The 27,145-nt window shown below is 42.1% G+C and overlaps 1 protein-coding gene across 1 annotated transcript in view; it reads left to right on the top strand.

Annotated features, from left to right (window-relative positions):
• The window catches only part of LOC137018743 (flavin-containing monooxygenase 5-like), a 29,146-nt gene extending 7,188 nt beyond the window's left edge, over positions 1–21,958 (top strand). Inside the window, exons 3-9 of the mRNA XM_067383458.1 lie at positions 12,391–12,579; positions 12,680–12,845; positions 13,089–13,231; positions 13,337–13,536; positions 13,651–14,006; positions 20,843–20,915; positions 21,519–21,958. Coding sequence (XP_067239559.1) covers positions 12,391–12,579; positions 12,680–12,845; positions 13,089–13,231; positions 13,337–13,536; positions 13,651–14,006; positions 20,843–20,915; positions 21,519–21,942 — 1,551 coding nt within the window. The 3' untranslated portion in view covers positions 21,943–21,958. The remainder of the gene's footprint in view (positions 1–12,390; positions 12,580–12,679; positions 12,846–13,088; positions 13,232–13,336; positions 13,537–13,650; positions 14,007–20,842; positions 20,916–21,518) is intronic.
• The last annotated feature ends 5,187 nt before the right edge of the window (positions 21,959–27,145 follow it).

The raw sequence follows: 27,145 nt of genomic DNA, 5'->3' as shown, positions 1-27,145 counted from the left end.
CATTATTTTAACAAGATGCTAATCATGTTAGCATTATGTTAACAACATGCTAACATGATTAGCATGTTGCTAGCATGATGCTAACACCCTTAGCATGCTGTTAGCATGTTTTAAACAAGATGCTAATCATGTTAGCATAATGCTAGCAAACATGCTAACATGATTAGCATAATGCTAGCATGATGCTAGCATGATTACCATGTTGCTAGCATGATTTTAACAAGATGCTAATCATGTTAGCATAATGCTAGCAACATGCTAACATCATTAGCATAATGCTAGCATGATGCTAGCATGATTACCATGTTGTTAGCATGTATTTAACAAGATGCTAACATGATTAGCATGTTTGCTAACATGATGCTAACATGATTATCATGCTACTAGCATCATGCTAACACAATTAACATGCCACTAGCATTATTCTAACACATTTTTACTAGTTTGTGTCATGTTTAAACCTTAAGCTAATCACTATTAGCATGTAGCTATTCACTGCTAGCATGTGTAGCATGGTGGAAGTCCAGTTTGCTAGCATGAGTCAAAAGAGCCAACCGCCATGTCTCTATAATGTTCTGATGCAGAAATATAGGTGTTTCAAAACGGTTGCTAGGGTACTCTGTTTGGTTGCTAGGGAGTGGCTTGGCAGCTGCCAATGATGATACTCCAAAGGCTGCTTGACAATATAAACCAACCCCCATGTCTGTACGATGTTCTGACGCAGAGATATAGATCTTGCAAAATGGTTGCTAGGGTACTCTGTTTGGTTGCTAAGGAGTGGCTTGGCAGCTACCAATGATGATACACCAAAGGCTGCTTGCCAGTATGAATGATATAAACCAACCCCCATGCCTCTATGATATTCAGATTTGAAGATATCTGCCTATGCTTTGGGTTGCTAGGGTGCTCTATATGGTTGCTAAGGCGTGGCTATGATGTCTTTAAGGTGATTTGTGATTGGCGGTTTGCTGCCTCGAGTCAAATGAGCCCACCCTCATGTTTCTATGACACTCCTATCCAAAGATATTCCTTTGATCTTTTTCAATGGAAGTCTATGGAACTTGTTGCTATGGTTCTCTATATGGTTGCTAGGGCGTGGCTTGATAGCTTTACAATGATCCTGAGAGACTGATTGGTTGCCTGAGTAAAATGAGCCCACCCCCTTGTCTCTATGACATTGTGATCCAGAGTTATGTTCAATACAAAATCCCTATGTAATTTCCCATAGTAGGAAAAACACAGTACTTCCTGGTTCATGGGCACGGCTTCACCATAGTATGTCTATGGGGCAACTTTGGGCAGCTCTTGCGCCCCAGGGGTACAACTTACACCCCATTTTGAGGTATGGTCTGAGAGAGCCTATCAGGCTCTTCAAACGTGGTAACCCACATGTTTCTATGAAATTCTCGTTAGGAGCTATTACTCATCAAAGTTTGTCCCAATGCAAAGTCTATGGGATTTTTTTCGCTACTTTTTCGCCCGCCGGACGAACATCGTACACCCGATCGCTTATAAAAGTCATAGCACACCTGTCCTCAATGAGCCGGTCGATTTGACACCTCATTCATGGGTCTATGACAAAAACTGCGGGAGGAGTAGCGCGCAGAAATTGTGTCCAGAAGAAGAAGAAGAAGAATAATAAGTATGCAGAAGAATAAGAATGGAGCTTTGCCTTTGGCAAGCACCATTAATAATAAGCTTAAGTAGTAGATCAGTAAGTTGGCTTTTTCAAGCCAACTTAACAAGAAGCAACACTCAATAGAACGTTCCATTGCAACACTGGCGCCCAGCAGTAGCCCTGCATTTTGCGGTAAAAGCGAGTCGGCAGTCCACTAGTTTCTATGGCAATATCAGCTGCTTTGTTAAAACAAAACGTACATTTGTCATGATCACGAGTTGGAGTGCCCTATTTAGCCACCAGAGGGCACTCCAACATGGACTATTGTTCACCGCACTTGGACTTTAATTCCCATAACCCACTCATTATCCCGTCATTGCATTCAGCTGTTTTGTGTTTGATAATTTGTGTCTGTCTATTTATACCCTGTTTGTTTCTGCTTTTGTTATTGAGGTTTCATTTACGGTCACCGGTTCTGTTTCTCTGGTTTTTGTATGTACTGTATGTACATTCCGTGACGACATTAAAGCTGAAATCCAACCTGAATGATGACAACACAGAATTAAAGCTGCAAGCAGCATTTACCAGGGTTCAAGCATTTAATGCCTTTAAGCACATATGCATAAAAATATATTAAGTTTGTAACTATGTAACCACCTAAATCATAGAAGGAACTGACTATTTTAAGCCAAAACAGGCAATTTACCATTGAATATGGATTTTAAAGCTTTTTATCAGATAGTGCCACCTATGAAATCTGCTTGTTTTTCAGAGATTCTATCTCGCAGTAGGGGCGTGTCATTGTCTGTGTGTATTTCCATACTGGAATCGGATACGCCGTTTTTTTGTTTCTTTTGTTATTGCCGCCACCCTCCAGTAAGCGTGGCTACTTATTTATGCAGCGCTGGACGGCTCTAGCTGATATCAAAATTTAAAGATGTACGCCGCAAAGAATATCGCAGACGAGCTGAACCGTGGCCATTACACCGAAAATGTTTTGAAGTACAACATACGGCTGGATTCTTTAGCTGCGGAAAAAGAGTGGCAGGCAGAGCCGGCCCGTTATATAGGCAGTATAGGCAAATGCTAAGGGCGCAATCTCGCTAGGGGCGCCAAAGAGGCCGGATGCGTGGACAGGGGAGGATCTACCGGGGTTATCACAAAATTATCACAGAATAAAATAAGCAGTGTTTCATGTACTGCTTTTCAGGTGCGGCACTTCATTATGATGACTAAAAAAATTGCGTAACGCAAAGTAATGGCAAGAAAGCACGTCTTTCAGTAAACTGTGCATGATGGTTGCACGCAGCGCGCCCAGTGTGATTCATTAACAAATTACTCTTATGAACCGATTCTTTGAGAGTCAAAAACACAGCGCAGCCAAGTTAACTTACGATTTTTTTCCATATTTGTATGTGACTCGGAAATTACTGCTTCCCGGCTAACTCAGAAGTCCTGTGAGAAATGTAGTCCCGTCCGAATATGTCTGAGATTCATTTTCGTAATTTTTTGGCGAGCTGATTCAGCGTCCGCCCGCTCCAGTTTCATCATGGATAAAGGTAGCCTATTTTTGCCACCCGACGAACCAATAACATGAAATCAATACGGAGATCCCGATGATCTGATCACAGAAACTAATAGCAGAGATGGGGTAAGAATCTAAACGTATTTTAGTTTTTCTCGATTGCTAACACATTATAAGTGATTCAGTTGGTCCAGTTTCCCAAACCATTCGTTCAGTTCTCAAAACAAAGACACATTTCTCAAAACATTTAACAATGACAATATTAGGTAGCAAAACTGATGACACACACCAGTCAAAATCTTAGAGAGAGCTGAAAGAATAATTTACAGGGGTTTTAAACTTAAAACAGTACCATGTAGGCTACTTTAGATGAGGAAAATTTCACGTTGTGATTGTCAACTTTCTTTGTAACCATTTGTTATATGTGTAAGTTACTGTATTTTTTGCAGCGCTGAGAAATGATTGCCTAGGGATATAGAGTCTTGTGTCAGAAGACCAATACACTGCTAAAGTACTGTATACTGTAATGAAATTTAGCCAAATGTGCAGAGGATGCTGAATTTACTTTTACTGCAATTGACAGTTTACTGTAATTTGGTGCATACCAAGTTCATACTTATTTTTCTCAGGCTTTTCATCTACTGCAAGATCAATTTATAATAGTAAAATAAAAAAAAAGGTATTTTTGTTACAGTGTTATATGAATTGATCTCACTAGTGTTCACTAGGCAGTGCAGTAGTCTGTGTATTTATGTTTTGTGTGTCATCTGATGCCAAAGTTTGATTTTGTCAGACAAGAATAAGTTTTTGACTAGAACATTTTATTTTGACCTGGGTAGCATTTCCCAAAAGCAATGGAGCAATGGAGTTTTTGGAGCAATGGAGCAATTGAAAGCAATGGAGCTATGATCAACTTAGGCTTACGATGCTTTTGGGAAACGCAGCCCTGGACGTTTGAGGTTTGTGCAAGTTGGTGTATAGTTTTGATATTGTATTTTGCTGTGAGAAAATGTTGAATTGTTTCATGAATTGTGCATTAGCAATCAAGAAAAACAATAGAGACTGAAAAGTTTGAAGGACAAATTTAGGTTGGCTTGTCATAAACCCAACTTCAAGTCTTGTTTAAAAAATGTAAAAACTTTGGTCAGTTAGTCCAGAATATATGTTCTGGATGATTGCTAAAGTGTTGCTAGGAGATTCTGGGTGGTTGCTAGGCTCTGCAGTTGCTGGGGTGTTGCTAGAGTATGTAGTTGATAGGGTGTTCTGGGTGAACACACACAGACATTCCCACCTCTGTTAATAACAGAAACTCAAAAATTGTTCTGTTACTCTTGGACTAAAATGTGATTTATACCATTGAAGTAGCCTGTGTAATATTGATAAAACTGCTCATCTCCTTTAGTGATACAAGTTCAGACTCATTTAGAAGTTTTTCATATAGTTTATTTACTTGGTGACAAGATGGATATTGACATTTTTTTATTTATTAATTTTAAACAGTATATAGATACTTTCTGGTAATGCAATGTTTGTGAACACAATTGTGTATGTACGGCTATAAATCTCCAAAAACTATGCATTGCGCTTGCTTTGGTGTTGCCACCCCTCATAGACTTCATGCCACCCCTTTGCCACCCTATAAATAATATTCTAGATTCGCCCCTTTGGATAAATCGCAATATAAGGGGGCGCCAAAAAAAATCTTGCCTAGGGCGCCAAAGAGGCTAGGGCCGGCACTGGTGGCAGGACATGTGAATTATTGGATATTTAGGCCGCATTTACACTGCATGTCCTAATGCACAGATCCGATCTTTTGACCATATCCGATTTTTTTGGATGACGTGCTTACATTTCTTTTAAAAGTGACCTGTATCGGATGTCTCCTTTTTACACTGAACTTGGCGAAACGTACCAAAAATAACCTATATGACATCACAAATCAATTTCAATGGTACATTGAGCTTAATTTATTGACATGAATTCATATAGAAACCCTTTTAATGCAATAGTTACATCCCTTCATAAAAATAATAAAAAATGACAGTATACGTACGCAGCTCTGCTGGAAGCGTGCTAGTTGAATAATACCAAAGACATCGGGTACGGGTAGATATTCACAGCTTCATGGGTTCGAATCCGCCGTCCTATAGGCATACTATTTTTTTGTCATTAAAAACAAATGCGTTCATCAGTGATTGTATATCAAGGGCAGCTGCAAGTTTGTGTGCTTTTTATTTTGTGGTTTCAATGGAACGAATAGTTAAGAGTCTGAAGCGCGCGTCTGTGCACGAGCTGTCGTCACTGACAACAGCGGCAACGAGCACTAATTTCAACGTCAGATCGCCTGTTATTTAACACAAACAAATGAAATTAATAATCTACCAGTCAACTAGAGATGTTCCGTTTGTTATAAGTATGTACTGCGAAATGTTGAAAAACCATCACTTTTCAATGACGCAGGAGTCGCATTTACAGGGGAATATCCGATCTGTCCGCTTACACTGCAGGCGCAAACGCACATATCCAATTCATATCTGATTTATAACCACATATGAATGAGGCCTGAAACCGATCTGTGAAAATCGGAATCCATGCGCTTTTTTCCTGCTTACACGGTCGTGACTCATATCCGATCTGTGCCACATGGGAGGAAAAAATCGAAATTGGGTCACTTGAACCGTGCAGTGTAAATGGGGCCTTAGAGGCAAACAGACGCATAGTGCAAACTTCGGAGATGTATAAGATTATATATAAGAACACGTAGGCTACACGTTATCTCATGTGTCTATTGTTATTAGCTAGCTCAGGACTGTCGTTTTAATTGTAATCGTTAGCATCGTATCACTTGCCAATAACCCCCATTACTATAATGGGCTTTTAGATGGTAATGTTAGCATGTTAATTTGAATAACGCTTCAACTGCCTGAATTGACTGGTGTGAATGACTTGGCTCATGTAAACCTTACTATTCTTGAATTGAATGTGACGCTAATAATTTTAGCCAGTTACTACTTCTTAACAAGGATTTACTAATGTAATAGTAAATGTATCAGATTAAATTCCTACATAAGTAAAAGTATAAAGTATCCGTAGCCGTAAAATGTGCGTTATAAGTCAAAAGTAAAAGTATTGAAGTTTAATGTACAGGATTTTTTTAATCCTTTGACTCAAACCAGGTCTAACCACTAACTAAGGTCTAAATCAGGACTGTACGGTTATCACAGAATCCTGTTCAAAAAGTTCTAGTGTCAAAAAAGATAAATAACTGACATTTACAATGCACATTATCCTTTATTATTAATAGTATGTGGTCTGATTTTTCCCATTGCGTCTGTCGTTGCTATGCAACCATGCAGCTTTACAGGGGGTATGGCTTATCTAAATGAGATGTAAATGAGCCCTATTGTCAATCCCAGCAGGTGAGAACAGACGAGAACTGCAAAATCTTTAGGTCATTTTCTGCCCTTTGAGCTTTTTTGAGTGCCTACCTTCAAATGGCCACAACTTCTCCAAATATTATCAGATTTTCATATGTTACACATCGTTGGAAAGCTTGGATACTACACTTTAAGAATCTGTGAATAACTCAAAATGCCCCAGAACCGACTTGTGTCCCTACTTTCCGTGACTGGTCACGTATATAAGCAAAATAAAATAGGTACTCCATGATGTTAACTCGTTCAACCTTATTTTTTGTGTGCCTTTGTGCCCTCAATGTCAACTTATTTCACTATCGTGGGTGCAAGTGCGTGTGATTATATAATGATGCTCCAGCTATCTCTTCTCTGGAGCACATCGTCACTTAAAGAGACAGCACTCCACACCAAATTATGCATAATAACATCCATACTGGTGGGAAGGCATTTCCATTAGTGTGTCAGATTGGTACTGCTTTTCACACTATGGCAGTGTTGCAGGTGGACCAGGCTAACCTGTTGAAGAAAGGCTCAAAAGCAGACTGTGAAGAGTTGCGCTTCCCCTCGTAAAAACTGGGGACCGGCTAGTCACGCTCAGCAGCCTCATAGTATCTAACACCCACCCCTTCTTAATATCTCCACATAAACCTTCCTTCCCTGCCACCTCTGGTTTTTTCGGGGGGCAACAGTTTACAGAGAAATGTTAGGTGTTCTGTTAACTAACATCCCCTCTAAGGGAAGTATCAAAATTAGTGCCCATTTCAGAAAACTTGGTAGTGTGGAAACTACAGCCAGGGATTTCTGAGAGTGTTTTAAAGACAGTAGAAAAAGGATACAGAATCTGTCACGTTCCTGTTCATTATGGACTCCATTTCCCATAATCCTCCCTGCCAGTCACATGCACACTCCACACCAATCATCTGTTGCCACATACAGCTTAGCACTTCTCTGGACTATTTAAGACTCACTCTCACACTACCTCATTGCAAGGTCTTGATTCGCCCTGTGACAATTCTGAGCGTTTGTATCCTGTCTGCCTGTGCGCTGATAGACTTTTTCTGTGAAGGCATTAATCAGCCACTCAAATCACAACTCATTCGTGAGGGACCCCATTCAGCTCTAAGTCAGTTTTTGGATTATGCTTTGTCGACTGTTGGTTCTCCGTTTACTGTGGGTGTCGCAGAGGAATGTGACACCTCGTCTAGTCATGTAATGGCTGCCGCGCCAGAGGAAACTCACAAAATGGAGGCTACCATAATCACAACACCAAGTCAAATTAGCACTGACTATCCTGAACCAAGTCAAGTCACTGCTGATCTCCATGAACCAAGTCAAGTCACTGATGATCTTCATGAGCCAAGTCAAGTCACTGATGATCTTCATGAGCCAAGTCAAGTCACAGCAGATCTTCATGAGCAAAGTCAAGTCACCGCTGATCGCCCAGACTCACGTCACGTCTCCACTGATCGCCCAGAGTCACGTCTCGTCACTGGTCCTGTCGGAGAGCGGAGAGGATTGCGTTCCAGTGTGGCTGATCCACCGCTGACTTCAGCACGAGCGGCTGGCATTCCTAAGCCTCCGACGGCCGCCTCATACTCAAGCCCGCCGGCCGCTTCGCACTCAAGCCAGCCGGACGCTTCGCACTCGAGTTCGTTGGTTGCAACGCACTCAAGTTCGTCGACCCGCCAAGCTCCTGGCCCACAAATCCATCACTTCCACCATTGAATCCCCCAAGAAAATTTTGGGGGGGGCCATACACCTGTGGGTAGGGAACCTGTGGGTGGGTTTACAGGCCTGATAGGGCCGTCTATGGACTCTGAACTTCCACGGTCACCAATGGCCCCTGAATTGCCAGGGCCGTCCTCTGCATCTGATCTGCCATGGCTGCCTGAGTCACCTGACCTGCCATGGCTGCCTGAGCCACATGACCTGCCGTGGCTGCCTGAGCCACCTGACCCTCCGTGGCTTCCCGACACTCCTGACCTGCTGTGGCCGCCCGAGCCACCTGACCTGCCATGCCTGCCCGAGCCACCTGACCCGCTGTGGCTGCCCGAGGCTCCTGGACCTGCCCTGGAGACCTCCATACCCATCTGCATATCCAGCATCACCTGCCAGTAGGTCTCCAGGGCACCCACCCCCCTCCCCGATTGTACCATCTACGGCGCCAGGACGCGCCTTCCAGGAGGGGGACATTCTGTCACGTTCCTGTTCATTCCGGACTCCATTTCCCATAATCCTCCCTGCCAGTCATTGCGAGGTCTTGATTCACCCTGTGTCAATTCTGAGCGTTTGTATCCTGTCTGTTATTGATCCTGCCTGTTTCTGTTTTATGATTCTCTGCCTTCTGCCTTTTGACTGTTTATTGTTATCTGGACTGTGAACAATATCTGCCTGCCCTGATCTACTGCCTGTATCCTGACCACGATTCTGCCTAGCCCTTGCTGTTCCTGTTTGCCCCTGCTTTGACCCTGCCTGTACGGCCACTCTTACTTTAAATAAAGCTTGCAAATGGATCTCTGCCTGAATCCAGCTTCGTTACAGAATCCAATTTATTCGTCATTCTCCGTGTTTAAACGGTGTGGTCTCCACTACCATTTAGCCGGGGCAAGCGACTTCACTGCAATATCTTCTGGAGAAAATGGCCATAGAGCATGTTTCCCCTCTAGAGAGAGAGTTACTTCTGTAGTGCTGTAGTTCCCAAAATGGATGAAGGGCTGCGTCCAATTTTTAGATCTTCGAGGCTTAAACCATTCAGTCAAAGCTCTCAAGTTCAAGATGTTAACCGTAAAGATGATCATGTCGCAATCCAACATCACAGTTGGTTCAACATGACTCAAGGACACATATTTTCACATAGAAATATTGCCACAACACAGGGGGTTCCTGAGGTTCGCTTTCGGGTGCAAAGCTTACCAATATTGGGTTCTTCCATTCGGCCTAGCCCTATCACCCAGCACAAAATGCACTGGCTCAAATGTGACTCCAAGGCATGTGCATTTTGAATTACAGTCACAAGCACAGTCACAAGAGATGGCATGTACAATGTCATACTAGCTCATCTAGTTTTCATCTAGGTTGAGACTAAACGAGAAGAAAAGTGTTCTCTGTCCTACCCAGAGAACAACATTTTTTTTAGGGTTCATATGGGATTCAACCATGATGCGGGCACAATTGTCTCCCACTTGAGTCGAGTCCATTCTAACCACCGTGCAGTATCAAGAAATGTTAGGTCTCATGGCGTCAGCATCCTCTGTGATTCCTATGGGCCTTTTGATTATGAGACCATTTCAATTGTGGCTCAGAGCCAGGAGATTTTGACCAAAGCAATTCCTCATGGCAAATAAGGGCAAGGGCACACGCTGAGTGCTTTGTGCCCTTTCTAAAATCCATGTCTATGGTAAGTCACGTGCTAATGCTTTGTGCACTTTCAAAAATCCATGTTCATGGTAAGGGTTACGCGCTGTGGCTTTATTCCCTTTCTATGTAGCTCAGACCCCGGTTTTTCACCTTGGGTCCCACTCTATATGCGTTGATGTTGCAAGATGCTAATAACAAATGCTTCCCATACAGGCTGGGGAGCGGCCTTAGGTGGCTGTCCAGTCCAAAGGATATGGTGAGGTCATCATCTCGATTAGCACATCAATTGCCTCAAATTGATGGCTGTATTTCTGGCCCTGACGTACTTCCTCCACCAGTTAAGGGGTTATCATGTCCTAGTGTGGGTGGACATTACTGCGGTAGCCTCTAATACAAATTGCCAGGGTGGACTGTGTTTGCGACGTCTAGACAGGGTAGTGCAGCATATTCTGCTCTGGGCTCTGGACAATCTTCTGTCCCTCAGGGTGATTGATAGCCCAAGATATCTCGATGTGGAATCAGATTTACTGTCCAGACCAGCATACCAACGGGGGAGTAGAAACTTCACCCGAGGTAGTGAAACAAATCTGGTAAAGGTTTTATGAAAGAGAGATGCCCCCCAATAGGCAGCGCAATGTCCACTCTACTTCTTTCTGAGTCACCCAGCTCCCCACGGGTCTGGATGTGATGCCCATACGTGGCCCAGAATGCGCCTGTATGCATTTCTTCCAGTTTCTATGCCCCCAGGAGTTCTAGCCAAAGTTTCCTCTTACTGATAGCGCCGCATTGGCTGAACAGAATATGGTTATCTGAGATAATATCTCTCCTTGACGGCTCACCATTGGCGATACTGAAGAGGAGGGACCTTCTGTCTCAGGTGCAGGGGACAGTATTTCATCCCCAACCGGAGATGTGGAAACCTTCATGTTGGGCCCCTGAGGGGAACCAACTGAGGGACACAGGGCTTTCACCTGATGTTATTTTTAAATGCTAGGGCTCCCTCCACTAGATCAAGTTATCCCAACAAATGGGGTGTCTTTGAAAGATGGTGTACTGCACACAATGCAGATCCAGTTAATTGCCAGATTGCTACAGTTCTGGACTTCCTGCAGGAAAAATTATCAGGAGGTATATGCTCCGCCACTCTCAGGGTGCCGCTCTCTCAGCTTGTCATGCTCTGATTGATGGGGTGCCTTTGGGCAAGCATATCCTGCTCTCTCGCTTTGTTCGAGGAGCCAGGTGGCTGAGGCCCCCTGTTAGAACCAGGATCCTAGCAATAGTCCTAGATGGCCTGGTTGAGACCTGGTTTAGATCTTACCTTTCTGATCATCAACAGTTTGTATGTTTGAGTGGATTCCGGTCTGTGACCGGTTTTGTATGTTGGGGTGTTCCTCAAGGTTCAATCTTAGGCCCCTTACTTTTTAGCATTTACATATTTCTACTTGGATTGCTTTTAAGATCACTCAGGCTTACTTATCACTTTTATCCTGACGATACTCAGATTTACATTCACTGTAATCCTAGTCAAAATCTGGACCTTACTTTTTTAACACATTGTATTTCTGAGATAAAAACATGGATGTCCCAAAACTTTTTGTGTCTAAATAGTGATAAGACAGAGGTCTTGCTTATTGGCACCTCGCATCAGCTTCGTAAAGCTGGTTCACTATTTTTAAATGTAGATGGCTCTGTTTTGGAATCACAAACCAAATGAAAAAATCTAGGAGTAATATTTGATTCAAGTTTGTCTTTTGACTCTCATGTTCAGTCTACTGTGTCTTTTCATCTCAGAAATATTGCTAGGCTCTGCTCTATGTTATTGCTCTCAGTGACTGAAAGGCTTATTAATACTTTTGTGTTTTCCTGTATTGACTATTGCAATGCACTGCTGGCTGGGGTTCCTAAATGCACACTTAACAAACTACAACGTGTGCAAAATTCAGCTGCTAGGATCCTGACTGGAGTCAGGAGAAATTAGCATATTACACAGATTCTCAAGTCCTTGCACTGGCTTCCGGTCAGGTTCTGAGTTGATTTTAAAGTCCTCATGCTTACATATAAGGCACTGCATGGTCTGGCCCCCCAGTATCTGTCTGCACTTTTAACCTTATACACACCCAAGCATCACTTACGCTCCTCACAAGCTGGTCTTTTGGCAGTCCCACAGACATGGTTGCGTTCTGTAGGGGATAGGGCTTTTGAAAAGGAAAAGCCCGGGTTACTTCACTGTAACGTTGTTCCCTGAAAATGCGGGAACAAGAAGCTGCGCTTCATTGCCGCACTGGAATGTCCCTGGACTGCTCTTTATACAAAATATCTGCAGATGCTATAAGATCGGGCACACTGAAGTTGTACATAATGAAGAAAAGAAAGGAGCCAAGCACTGAACCCTGAGGCACAGTTAATTGCAGACCATCAATAAACAAGATGCTGTGAGATATTGATGCAGTTTGTTTACTGTCTTTCCACCTCAGGAAAATCCTGATCCTGATCGTGCTAGCATTTACCACTCTCTGATTATCAACACTTCAAAGGAGATGATGTGCTACAGTGATTTCCCCATCCCTGCCCACTTCCCAAACTACATGCACAACTCCCTGATCATGGACTACTTCCGAATGTATGCTGAGCACTTCCAACTCAAACGGCACATCCGTTTCCAGGTCTGGATTGAAAGCAAATGTGAAGTTAGAAATATACTGTACCTCATATTTATCTTAGGTTTTTGGGGTTTCAAAGATTCACATGTTTTGTGTTTCTTAGACAAAAGTCCTTCAAGTTACCCCAAGGCCAGACTTCTCTCACTCTGGACAGTGGGATGTAGAGATAGAGTCCAAGGATGGTCTGAGAGAGAAGCAGGTGTTTGATGCTGTGATGGTCTGCACCGGTCACCACTCTCACCCTCACCTCCCTCTAAAGGACTTTCCAGGTGCAGTACATGTGATGACTAATTAAACAGTCTATGTGCAAAGTGCACCAACACAAAGTCAATAAAAGCCAATCTGGGACACTCATGTAAACTTTAGTTGAACAAGAGTCTTAATCACAGCTCTTGTACAACTGTTGTAACATTAAGCAGAATCTCAGGCAGTTGTACAGAAATATTGTTTTTCAGAAAGTATATATATACGGGCTATATTATAATGAATAATTGTTCAAATCCTCTTTTTAGGAATAGACACATTTAAGGGGAAATACTTCCACAGCCGTGACTACAAAACCCCTGAAGAATGGCGAGGGAAGAGGGTAGTTGTGATTGGCATTGGGAACTCTGGAGGAGATATTGCTGTAGAGCTGAGCAGAATGGCCAAACAGGTGATATACCACAACTACAGTATAAATGATTATAGTGTATGAATTATTATACTCCTATTAAAGCCTCTGTATTCCACATTGTTTCCCTTTCTTAATTTATTCCAGGTTTATCTGAGCACCCGAAAGGGAACTTGGATACTAAATCGTGTTGGAGACAATGGTCTTCCATCAGATATGATGTTTAAAAATAGAATGCGTGGTTGGATTAATCAAATGTTGCCTTTTGGATTTATCAACAATTTGAGAGAGAAACAGCTTAATAAACGGTTTGACCACAAGCTCTATGGGCTCCAGCCTGCGCACAGGTACTCTGAACACTGGAGGACACAATACTCTGCTGACTTTGGTCCATGAAATTGTCTTTGCTGCAATTAAACTTTTCATAGTGTACAATATAATGTCTGTTGTTTATTTCCCAGAGCTTTCAGCCAAGATCCCATGATCAATGATGATTTACCAAACCGGATCCTCTCCGGTACCATCTCAGTCAAGCCGAATGTACAAGAGTTTCGTGGATCAAGTGTGGTTATTGAGGATGGCACAGTTGAGGATGACATTGATCTGGTGGTGTTTGCCACAGGCTACACTTTCTCATTCCCCTTCCTGTCTTCACATGTAATTCCTGTCTCAAAGAACAAGGTATCCCTGTACAAATACATGTATCCCCCAGCACTAGAGCACCCAACTTTAGCCATGATTGGTCTGATCCAACCTCTGGGAGCCATTATGACCATATCTGAGATGCAAGCACGCTGGGCCACACGTGTTTTTAAAGGTATCAAATAGTGATGTCCGGTTTGCGAACGAATCGTTCTTTTTAACCAGTTCTTTTCAGTGAATCGGTTGAACCAGTTCACCAAATCGGTCTGAATCGTTCCAAACAGTTTGCATCTTCAGTAAGCAAACATGAATCCACAAATTACTAAAGTTACTCACTTTTTGACGTGCCTGACACTACCTCTCGAAATAAAACAACATCCCGGAGTTATTCAGTTACTCCAACAGTACAGTGACTTAACCTGCTGTAAAGAGAGAACTGATGATGATGGGCACGAGCTGCAGAGCAGCTGATATGAGTGCGCATGCGCGGCGCACATGAACGAACATGGCCTGTCACGGTTCTCGTTCTCGAGTCAAGAACCGGTTGCAGCGGTTTTCGGATCATCAGTACAAAACTGAGAGCCGCTTCTTTCGGGCATGTCCGATTTGAGAACCGGTGAGCTGATGATATTGCGCATGCGTTTAACTTTTCAAGTGAACGAAAAGCACGTTAGTCAAGTTTTGTTGAACATCGGACAGTGTGATAATATAAAACATACTGAAAATATGTTTGTGACTTAATTCAAAATACAAAAAGTTTATTGTGCTTTTCCAAATACACCATAGCAGATTAATAGCATAAAATACTGTACATAATAAACTACATGCCAACATGAACATAATATTTTGTACACAGATCAAACTAATTATGTTAATTATATTACAAATTAATTTTTCTAAAAAGCAATATTGTAAAAGCTGTGCAGTTGTGCTTTCAAGTTATTATTTTTTTAAAGATTGAAAACAATTAGATTTATCAAACTAAACATTTATTTGTTTCATAAATAATCCATGGACAGCTTTAATTTCTAAACAAGGTGATATAAAAAATGACGTAATCAAACTACAGCGAGAGCAAACTGGTGACTCCTTTTGAATCGCTCTCGCGGTTCTCGAATCTCAATTTCGTTCTCGAGTAGAATCGGTTGCAACGGTTTTCGGATCATCAGTACACAACCGAAGAACCGCTTCTTTCGGACGTGTCCGATTTGAGAACCGATGAGCTGATGATACTGCGCATGCGTGATTCAGCGTGTGATCTGAAGCTACCGAACAGTAACATCACAGCACCGGCTAACTAGGACAACTGATGGTATGAGAGGACTCGAATGAGGGGCCAATCTGGCGAAACGTAAGTTTATTTAATCATAATGTAAGAGGATGGTTTCTGCGCTGATGAAGACTAATTTATTCACTTTATAACTGTAAAACTTTGTTTGCACATCACTGCCTGTATATGTGTTTGGATGCTTTAGATGCAAAACTGAATTGTAAGAAACGCTTCAGATTATGTTTTAAATTTTATATATTTGAATCACTTGTTTTTTCAACCCGGCCGGATCGCGGATGACGTCATTACGTCGGAGCGTAAAAGAACCGGTGAACCGTTTTTTTCAACCGGTTTATTGAATCGAACTGTCCGAAAGAACCGGTTCGCGTAAAAGAACCGAACTTCCCATCACTAGTATCAAATCATAATTCTGATCTTCTACACAGAAAACTATGGGCTGTATTATATTATACTATATTCATACAATTCAGAACAACAAAGCTGTACTTATACTATTATTCAAGTTCCCTTTCATGGGAACTATCGACGCTACGTCAGTGACGTGATGGGAATCCTCTGCATTTTTGTGTTCGTGAAGCACTGTTGTATCCAACCAATGAGAGAACGTGATGTCAGAGGCGGGCGACGTCGCGGACCGGAACCTATACAGCATGCCCAGAAACAAAGAACGCTAGCTTCTGTTCTCTTCAGTAAGCGCTATTTGTATCTTGTCTGTCTTATTTACTGTTGTTTGTCTACCATCTCGCCAGAAAGTGTTCTCTTCGTCTGAGGACAAGAGTTTCTAACAAGTGAAATAAGACACATAAAAGACATACACATATAAAGAAAATGACGGAGAAAAGCCAGCGTTTAACTAAGTGTGCACCTCCTTGCCCGCGATTCATCGTGGAGGGAGATACACACGAGATGTGTGTGAAGTGCCTGGGAGTTGAGCACGCACAGGCAGCTCTTGAGGGGGCTGTCTGTGTGCACTGTGAGCGGCTCACTCTTAGGGCGCTGCGCTCACGCCGGGCGCTCTTTGAGGAGGGCACCGCGGCGAGTGTTCCCGCGGGTCTGGTCCCGCTGCTGCCGAGGCACAGCGAAGGCTGCACTCGTGGGGTTCACAAATGGATCTAGCAGAGGGGGGAGAGACGGGCTTTGCCTTATCGCTCCCCTTACCTGCTAGATCTAGTGTCTCTCCTTTGGTGGTGGAAGCACGCGCTGCGGTTTCTTCCCCTCAAAGGGAGACACCGGCACTGAATATATCTTCCTCCGAGGAGGTTGATGTTGAAGGTGTCGAGGGTGGTGATGAGGGACCGTCATCCTCATCTCCAGCCCATGAGGAGCTTATGGAGGTAGTGACCCGGGCAGTAGAGAAACTAAATATAAGCTGGCCCGCGGAGGAAAGCATTCCTAAAGTTAAAAGCAAGTTGGATGAACGCTTCCTCCCAGCTAGGTCACTACCCCAGCGTCGGGGACTGCCGTTCTTCCCTGACCTCCACACCGAGGTGTCGAGGTCGTGGAATAGACCTGTGCAGTACCGTGTCTTCAGCCCACAGACATCAATGTACAGCAATATTACTGGGCTGAAGCAACACGGTTATGGGGCGATGCCTCGGGTTGAAGAGACGCTTGCGAGCTATCTCTCGCCCGAGTCTGCATCGTCCCTGAAATCCCCGACGTTGCCCACCAGACCTTTAAAGCAAACATCGAATCTGGTGGGCAAGGCTTATTCGGCAGCGGGTCAGGCTGCGGCATGTCTGCACACTATGTCAATACTGCAGGCGTACCAAGCCGATCTGCTGGGGGAGATTGACGAAAGTGGGGAGGTAACTTTCGAAACCATTCAGGAGTTGAGGAAGGCCACAGATTTAGCTCTCCGTGCCACCAAGGAGACGGCCAAGTCAGTAGGCCGCTCTATGGCAGCCCTGGTGGCCACGGAGAGACATCTGTGGCTCAACCTCGCTGATATTAAGGAGAAGGATAAACACATCCTTATGGATGCGCCGCTTTCCTCCGAGGGCCTGTTCGGCGACGCAGTTAATACTGTCGTCGACAGGTTCGAGGAGGCGAAAAAGCAGAAAGCGGCGTTCCAGAGGTTCCTCCCCCGAAAATCTCATCCCCCTGTGGCTGCTGGGCGGGGGCATAGCCGGCTCCTCGGGACACAGGTCCCAACAAAAGGCTAGTGTGGCCGCCCGTGCTCCCCCGCGGAAAGCTTGGGGACCGGAGCGTGCTGCACAGAAAAGAAAGAAAGAAATCCTGACGCTCATGGGCCAGGGTTTCTGAGGGCAGCCCCCTCCGAAGGGGTTCGTCGATTAATTTCTATCGTTCCCCATCGGTGCCCTCAAGGGACTGTTCTGCCAACCCTGCCTCCCAGTGTGTGACAGGGCGCAGCAGTCCCTGTCAATCCTCCGAGGAGGGTCGGCCAGCACGTGATTATCTGCCGGTGCGCCGCGTCAGATAAACGAGCCAAGTGCTCACAAAACACCAGAGACCAGTCTCGAGAGGCTGGTTCCCTTAGTAGAATTTTTGGGGGAATGGAAACTTCTTCCGAATATTTCGAAATGGTTGCTGCTCATGGTAGAACAGGGTTACAGAATTCAGTTCGGTTCTCGTCCGCCCAGGTTCAGTGGAGTGATTCACACAGTGGTAGCTCCAGAGCAGTCTCTGGTAATGGAACAAGAGGTTACGACGCTTTTGCAAAAAGGGGCTATAGAACGGGTTCCCTCTCCCAGCAAAATGTCGGGCTTTTACAGCCGCTACTTCATTGTTCCAAAGAAGGATGGGGGGTTGCGTCCGATCATAGATCTTCATATATTAAATCGATCTGTAAAGAAGTTGAAGTTCAAGATGCTTACACTCAAACAGATTATTCCACAGATCAGATCCGAGGACTGGTTTGTGGCGATAGATCTGAAGGACGCATATTTTCACATTTCCATCCATCCTTCTCACAGGAAGTTCCTCAGGTTTGCTTTCGGGGGCGAAGCATACCAATACAAGGTTCTTCCCTTCGGCCTATCACTATCACCCCGCACGTTCACGAAGTGCGTGGATGCAGCCTTGGCTCCTCTGAGACTCCAGGGCATCCGCGTGTTGAACTATATCGACGATTGGTTGATTTTAGCTCAAACAGAACGTCTGGCAGCTCAACATCGAGATGTTGTGTTGTCGCACATGAAGAAGCTTGGGCTGAGGCTCAACGCCAAGAAAAGTGTGCTGGTTCTGAGTCAGGTTGCCAACTATCTTGGGGTAATCTGGGATTCCATCACGATGCGGGTGCAATTGACTCCCGCTCGTGTGACTTCCATTCTCGGGGCCGTGAATGGGGTGAAGTTAGGCTCACTGTAAAACAGTTTCAGAGACTGTTGGGTCTGATGGCAGCTGCGTCCAACGTTGTTACTTTTGGCCTTCTGCACATGAGACCCTTACAGTGGTGGCTCAGGACCAAGGGGTTTTCTCCGAGGGGAAATCCTTTTCGCATGATCAAAGTCACGCGGCGGTGCCTTCGTGCTCTGGTCATGTGGAAAAAGCCTTGGTTCCTGTCCCAGGTGTTGGGAACTTCACGTCGTCGCGTAATGCTTACGACAGATGCGTCCCTCACGGGCTGGGGAGCGATCATGAGTGGTCGCTCAGCTCAAGGTCACTGGGAGGTACACCAGCTCTCCTGGCACATAAATCGGCTGGAGATGCTGGCAGTGTTTCAGGCTCTGAAGCACTTCCTCCCCGACCTGAGGGGCCACCATGTGTTGGTTCAGACAGACAACACTACGGTGGTCTCTTACATAAATCACCAAGGGGGACTGCGGTCTCGTCCACTATGCAAACTGGTCAGTCACATCCTCCTGTGGACCCAAGGGAAATTACTCTCGCTAAGGGCGGCGTATATTCCGGGGTATTTGAATATAGGGGCAGACGCTCTGTCGAGGCAGAGCGCAAGTCCAGGGGAATGGAAGCTTCACTCTTTGCCACAGAGGAGTCAACTCAATGCCCTCTGTGGTACTCTCTGAGGCACCCAGCTCCTCTGGGGTTGGATGCCATGATACAGACGTGGCCGAGGCGACGTCTGTATGCTTTTCCCCCAGTCTCTCTGCTCCCGGGAGTTCTGGACAAAGTCCGTCAGGAAGGGGTAGACCTGATATTGGTGGCTCCTTTCTGGCCAACAAGAATATGGTTTGCGGACCTAGTATCGCTTCTTCACGGCTCTCCTCTGGAGCTTCCAGTCAGACAGGATCTCCTGCTCCAAGCGGGCGGCATGATTTTACATCCCCGTCCAGAAATGTGGAAACTGTGGGCCTGGCCTCTGAGGGGGCAAGGCTCATAGAATCTGGTCTTCCAACCGAGGTTGTGGAGACCATCCTTCAGTCCAGAGCTCCATCTACAAGGAAGCTTTATATGTATAAGTGGAAGGTTTTCGCTACATGGTGTAGTCATCATAGGTCCACTCATCTGTCAGCTATGTGCTTCACTTCCTTCAAGAAAAGCTTTCAGAAGGCTTAACTCACTCCACATTAAATGGCATGGTTAAGGCCTTTCTACATACAAGGCCTGGTTACATTCCTAAGGTCCCCACTAGGGTCCCAGGTCCTATCGTTTTGGAGGCTTTTTATCCCCCTCCGTTCACTAATCCGGATCAGGAAAAACTTAATCTGCTGTGTCCTGTGAGGGCATTGGACGCTTATGTTCACAGAGCTGCCCTGTGGAGAAAATCAGACCAACTATTTGTATGTTATGGGTCCCCGAGTCGAGGGGGCCCAGCGTCTAAGCAGAGGATGAGTAAATGGGTGGTTGAGGCCATCTCATTGACGTATAAAGCCCTGGGGCGTCCGTGCCCCTTGGATGTTAGGGCACACTCAACAAGAGGTATGGCTGCTTCAAGAGCTCACATGTCAGGAGATTCCTTGGCGGATATTTGTGGCGCTGCTGGATGGTCATCCCAGCACACCTTCATCAGATTTTATAATCTTAATGTGAGTTGTACTCCGGGTGCTTTGGTGTTACAAGATAGCAGCCAGGCACTCAGAGGCACGGCGTAGTGGGGACAGCGTTCCCATCACGTCACTAACGTAGCGTCGATAGTTCCCACAAAAGGGAACGTCTTGGGTTACGAGTGTAACCCTTGTTCCCTGAGTAAGGGAACGAGACGCTACGTCACGTTGCCGTACCTCCAGCATGCCTGGAGCGCTTACTTCAGACATATCACAGAAGCTAGCGTTCTTTGTTTCTGGGCATGCTTTATAGGTTCCGGTCCGCAACGTCGCTCGCCTCTGACGTCACGTTCTCTCTCATTGGTTGGATACAATAGTGCTTCACGAACACAAAAATGCAGAGGATTCCCATCACGTCACTGACGTAGCGTCTCGTTCCCTTACTCAGGGAACAAGGGTTACACTCGTAACCCAAGACGATTTCTGTCTCTTAAAATGTTGTTTTTCATGAGCTTTTTTTCCCTCTGACATTTAATTAAAGGATCACTTCACTTTAAAATAAAAATTACCCCAAGATTTATTTAACCTCAAACCTTCCTAGATGTACATGACTTTCTTCTTTCTGTTGAACACAATCTGAGTTGTATTAATAAGTATCCTGACATATTTGAACTTTAGATTGGAAGTGAACTGGAGTATGAACTCAAGTATGAAGCTCAAGAAAGTACACCAATCCATCATATTCGTACTCCACATGTACTATACATTAAGTATAGTGTTTTTGTACATAACAAACTGTGATATGCTCACTAGGGCTGTGCAAACTGCCTCCAATGAGTGCAATGATGAAGGACATTAAAGCAAAAGAGGAAGCAATGGCTCAAAGGTTTTCCACACTTCATCTCACATGACTTTATAACACAGCATTTAAACAGTTTCTACAGTTATATAGAAATGTCATTTCAGTATATCTTGATGACTCTTAAAGGGTTAGTTCACCCAAAAATGAAAATTCTGTCATTTATTACTTACCCTCATGCCGTTTCACACCCATAAGACCTTTGTTAATCTTCGGAACACAAATTGAGATATTTTAGTTAAAATCTGATGGCTCCGTGAGGCCTCCATAGGAAACAATGTCATTTCCTCTCTCAAGATCCATAAAGGTACTAAAAACATATTAATATTGAACCAATGTGCTCACATGAACCGATTTAAATATTATAAAGCGACAAGAATATTTTTGGAGTGCTAAAAACCATTTAAATATGTTTTTACTACCTTTATGGATCTTGAGAGAGGAAATGTCATTGCTCCCTATGGAGGCCTCACAGAGACATCGGATTTCAACTTATCTTACGGATTTCAAAATATCTTAATTTGTGTTCCGAAGATAAAAGAACGGGTGTGGAATGGCATGAGGGTAAGTAATAAATGAAAGAATTTTCATTTTTGGGTGAACTAACCCTTTAATCACACTTTCATGCAGGTTTGTGGCCGCCCAGAAACGCAGCATCCAGGTGGACTACATCCCCTACATGGATGAGTTGGCTAAACAAGTGGGTGTCCGTCCTTCTATCCTGAAGCTGCTCCTGACAGACCCTAGACTGGCTCTGAACATCATCTTTGGGCCCTGCACCCCGTACCAGTTTCGCTTACACGGACCGGGCCAATGGGAAGGTGCGCGTCAAGCCATCCTGACTCAGTGGGATCGAGTCACAGAGCCTCTGAAAACACGCTGTGCACCGGAGCCACAGTCACAACGCTCCTTTCATTCACTCATATTATCAGTGTCAGTAGCAGCGCTGCTGTCTGCTCTGTATTACAGCAGGGCCAGTCTGCACACGCTCATAGCAGACCCTTCATCACTCCTGGACACGATCAGGGCTCTTGTACCAGTGACTAAACAGTGATCATGAAATATATATCAGAAACTTTACATACTTTATTTGAGATCTAATATCATAAGAAGTGTGCTTCAATTAGGGTAAACTGTAGTCAACATCATGAAAATGTTATAATTGACACATTACTAATATAAAATACTTAATACTGAATCACAAAGTGTCTTAACATTTGTGTATAATGAACATTTAACTTCACTGTAAAATAATTGATCTTATGTGCAGTTTTGTATGTAATTGTTGCACTATCGAACACTTTTATGTTAAAATTCAATGTATTAATGGTGCATCACTCTCAACTGCTGCAGTTTTTAGCATGTCTGTTTAGCATGTTAATTTACTCAAATATCTTGATATTGAAAAACATGTCGATATTTAAAACAATGTAATTATGATATAATATTAATTATATAAATGATCTGTTCCCCTGAGACATTTGTTTACATTTGCTTTCAAATCTTTTGCAGCCCTCTGAGAAATTTACATTCTCAAAATTTGTACATTTCCCTGAGAAATTTACATTTGTTCTCAAAACTTTTATAGAAATGTACATTCATTAACAAAACATTTGCACCCCACAGAGAAAACCCTCAAAACTTTTGGGATCCCTGAGAAATTTATATTCATTCACAAAACTTCAGTGACCCCCACCCCCACCAAAAAATGTATGTCTTCTCAATTCTATTGCGTCCCCTCAAGCAATATATTCTTTTCATTCGATTAATTCTACTAACTATAAGTAACTCTACAACTACATACTCTACAACTACTAGTCTCAGCACGATCATAATCAGCATATAAATGAAGGGAATGCATCCCACCAATAAACAAATTAGTGACTGAGTAACTTGTTCATTTTATGACCCAATTGATTCACATTAAATAATAAATATTATTGCAATGTTCTGACAGCTAAAGGAAAATAATTCAAAAGAGGGAAAAAATGTAGAGAGCAATGGATTACAATAGAATCAAAAGGTATATAATCAAACACTACTAAACAATTAAATTAGGATATATTAACAAGTATCACTATATCAAAGTAAGACCACTGACTAATTCATTCAGTAAATTGGCTATTGTAACATGTGGGAGCAAGAAAATTGGCAGAACGAATAATATTATTAATGTGATTTAAAAAGGATAAGGTGCTATCAAGGACGACACCCAGACTTTTTACCTGAAGATTAAAAAAATACTGACTGGTCAATAGTCACAGATTTTTGTTAGACTTGATTAGACTTTGTGCCTACAAAACGAACTTCAGTTTTATTACTATTAAGTTTAAAGAAATTAAATTTAATTATTATTTTTTAATTTCAGCTAGACAGCTTGATAGAGAAAGTGAAGGAACTTTCTGAAAATATGTTCAGTTGGCAGTAAATAAATAATAGAAGAATCTGATATGCGATAGCTCAGATAATTTTTGAGTTAGACAAACTAAGTACGTACTTCTGAAGACATGATTATGAGCTTGTTGCATTCAGTACTTTGTAGAGAAAGAACAGGAATCCTGGAATTGGATTTTTATTAGGAATTTCTATTTATTGGGAAAATCGTACAAGGACAGAACATCTGGATCTGTGCAGAGCTGAATCAACAGACTAGGTAAGCAAGCAAGGACAATAGCAAAAAATGGCAGATGGAGCAATAATAACTGACATGATTCATGATAACATGATATTTTGAGTGATATTTGTAAATTGTCTTTTTTAAATGTTTCGTTAGCATGTTGCTAATGTACTGTTAAATGTGGTTAAAGTTACCATCGTTTCTTACTGTATGCACGGAGACAAGAGCCATCACTATTTTCATTTTTAAACACTTGCAGTCTGTATAATGCATAAACACAACTTCATTCTTTATAAATCTCTCCAACAGTGTAGCATTAGCCGTTAGCCACGGAGCACTATCAAACTCAATCAGAATCAAATGTAAACATCAAAATAAACACTGTACTTACGCGATTAGACATGCTGCATGACGAACACTTTGTAAAGATCCATTTTGAGGGTTATATTAGTTGTTTGAAGTTTTTTTAATGTTGTTTAAGGCAAGCGCGAGCTCTTGGGGCGTGGAGCACCAGATTTAAAGGGCCACACACCCTGAATCGGCTCATTTCTAATTATGCCCCAAAATAGGCAGTTAAAAAAATTAATTAAAACACATTTCATACAGACACATTCAGGGACACCTTAGACTTATATTACATCTTTTTAAAAAAAAGTTCTAGGGCACCTTTAAAGTTTGTGGCCCACCCAACTCGGGAACTTGAGTATAAAATTAGCTCAGAGTTTCCCAGTGGTAAATATGACTTGAGAGGGTGTTCATGTCCAATTTTTAGCTAGAAAATGCAGATATATTTACAATAATTCTGATAGCATGTGAAGGCAGCATTACAAACCTAACAAGATAAGACAGACCTGGAGGAGACAATCAAGTGGAACACAACATGAAGAACTACAAAGATGACAGAACAGGAAACATGATGTATAACAAATGTTCAGGGACAAACACAGAACATAATTACCAGAGGAAAAAAAAATCGGTAACACTTTACACGGTTCATTTGTTAAACATTAGTTAATGGATTAACTAACATGAACTAACAATGAGCAATACATTTGTTACTGTATTTACTAATCTTCGTTAGTGTTAGTTAAAGAGAATACAGTTGTTCATTCTTTGTTCATGTTAGTTCACAGTGCATTAACTAATGTTAACAAGCGTTTAATAATGTATTAGTAAATGTTGAAATTAACATTAACAAAGATTAATAAATGCTGTATAAGTGCAGTTCATTATTAGTTCATGTTAACTAATGTAGTTAACTAATGTTAATAATGAACCGTATTGTAAAGTGTTACCAAAAAATCACATTCATCCTTGTAGTAGAAGAGATACCTCTAATTTGTACTCCTTTTTGGCTTTAATGGTTTATGTTATTAAATGTAATAATTCTGGAGATGTCTAAAAAGCCAATCACAGGGTAATATAACAAAGTACAGTTACATAAATACACTAAATAATGTACACTGTTCAAAAGTTTGGGGTAAGATTTTTTTGTTTTGTTTTTTGAAGGAAGAAAGAAATGATAAATTGATTTGTGTTGTTAAAAAATATCTATTTTAAATTAATACTGTTATACTTTGTATTCATCAAAGGATCCTGAAACAAATGTATGTTTCTATAAAAATCTAAGCAGCATGACCATTTTCACCATTGATAATAATAAATGTTACTTGAGCAGCAAATCAGCATATTAGAATGATTTCTAAAGGATCATGTGACATAGAAGAGTAAAGATAAATGGAGAATATATATAAATTTTACAGTATTTTTGATCTTGGTGAGCTTTGAATGGTATATGTAAATAAACTCTGTGAAAAGGGTCATGTCACAATGTGGCTGTAATAAAGCACAGATGAAGGAGTAAACGAAAAAAGAAAAAAAAAAGACTTTAATTTTTAAACTTAAAAATACTCAGGGGAAAACCAAAACTCAATGACAAACAGAACAAGCATGTTACATGTCATAGTCATTACATTTAAAGGGTTAGTTCACCCAAACATGAAATTTCCGTCATTAATTACTCACCCTCATGCCGTTCCACACCTTTGTTCATCTTCAGAACACAAATTAAGATATTTTTTATGAAATCAGATGGCTCAGTGAGGCCTGCAATGACAGCCAGACAATTTACACTTTCAATGTTTCTTTTTTTTTTTTTTTTTTTTTTTTTACCAATTCATCTGTATATAAAACTTAAAAGCACATAAAAGCAAATTTAAAGAGGTAATTATTTATTTACCTTGATGGTAATTCCAAACAGAGTTTGGTTTGACAGTTAATCAATACCCATTTTGAACTCTGCTATCTCTCTACAGTTACCCCTGTCAAATCTGTTTCTTGTATCTCATTGACATCCCAGATTCACATTTTGAGTAGCTCTGTTTTGCATTTGCACTTTAACCTAATTCTTGGAATTCATTATCATTTATAATACAATTTATTTTAAATCCTTTAATCTTTGAAGGAAATTAAAATTAAACATCACCTTTGTGGTCTAACAAGTCTATTTTTTTCTGAGTCATAACAAGTGCTCTTAAAATTAGAGGGGGTGAGTTTTCCTCATATTTATTTTATTATTTATATAAAAATAACACGTTTTTGCGCATATTTGCAACTAATTGCCCAGATCCCCTTGTCAATGATCTAGCACCCCCTCATCTCCTGCTTCAAAATTCTCTGGCGCCGCTCCTGTGTCGAGGGGTGCGGACCGGTATACGTGTATGTAAAATTTTTATATTTTTTTCAAAACATCCTACCCTCTGTTTTTTCACAAATCGCACCCTATATATAAAGTCATGTTCATATCACTAATAGTATTTGATAAATTACGTAAATTGGGGTGAATGAACTTCTGTAAATGAATAGAGAGAATGTTACAGGTATTTTAGCATGGATTTTATTATTAATTAATTTGTTAAAAGAGTGTTCCCCTTGTGTGTCTGAACCAGTCATTGTTCCTACCTGCCCTGTTACAAGAATAAATGGTTAAAGTTACTGAGTAAACCTGCCAAGTCTTTTTTTTTTTTTAATGCAAGGACAGTTTTCATCTATGATTTGACCTAGTCTACTACAGTGGCATAACAGATTAACAGTGGAGTATACCATTGTACTTGTTGAATTTTCTGTTTTCTTTGTTCATACTATCATATTTGGAAAGCTGGTCCTCGGAATGCTTTTAAACAGTCATTGGTGGGCCATGAGTTGCAAAAGGTTAAGAACCCCTGCTTTAGATGCCTTATAACAACATGTCAGGGCTGGAAAAAAAGGAGGCCTCAAAGTTGGTATTTGCTGTTTCTGCAAAACTGGCTCCGTTATGCTCCTGATTAGCTTGCAGGCATTGCTCGTGGTGGAAATCCCTGAGTTCGTCAGAGTATCAATTTATTGAATAAGGACATACTTTTTGTCTATAAAAGCTACTTAAATAATTGAACTAAGGTCTGGTCCTGGCTTAGCCTAAGCCCTGTCTGTGAAAATAGGTCTATTTGTTTGTCACCACGAAATGCCATTTTTACAGTCACTTGTTTTTCCTGAACGTGATGTTAATTCCTGTTGTGGTTATAAATAAATACATGTGTATATAAATTGAAGGAAGTTGTGAATTGTTAACTGCAGCCCTTACACTGTCTCTGATTGAAATGAG

The sequence above is a fragment of the Chanodichthys erythropterus genome, chromosome 4, assembly GCF_024489055.1.
Source record: "Chanodichthys erythropterus isolate Z2021 chromosome 4, ASM2448905v1, whole genome shotgun sequence".
NCBI classification, from domain to species: domain Eukaryota; kingdom Metazoa; phylum Chordata; class Actinopteri; order Cypriniformes; family Xenocyprididae; genus Chanodichthys; species Chanodichthys erythropterus.
This window is presented reverse-complemented; position numbering and strand designations above follow the sequence as displayed.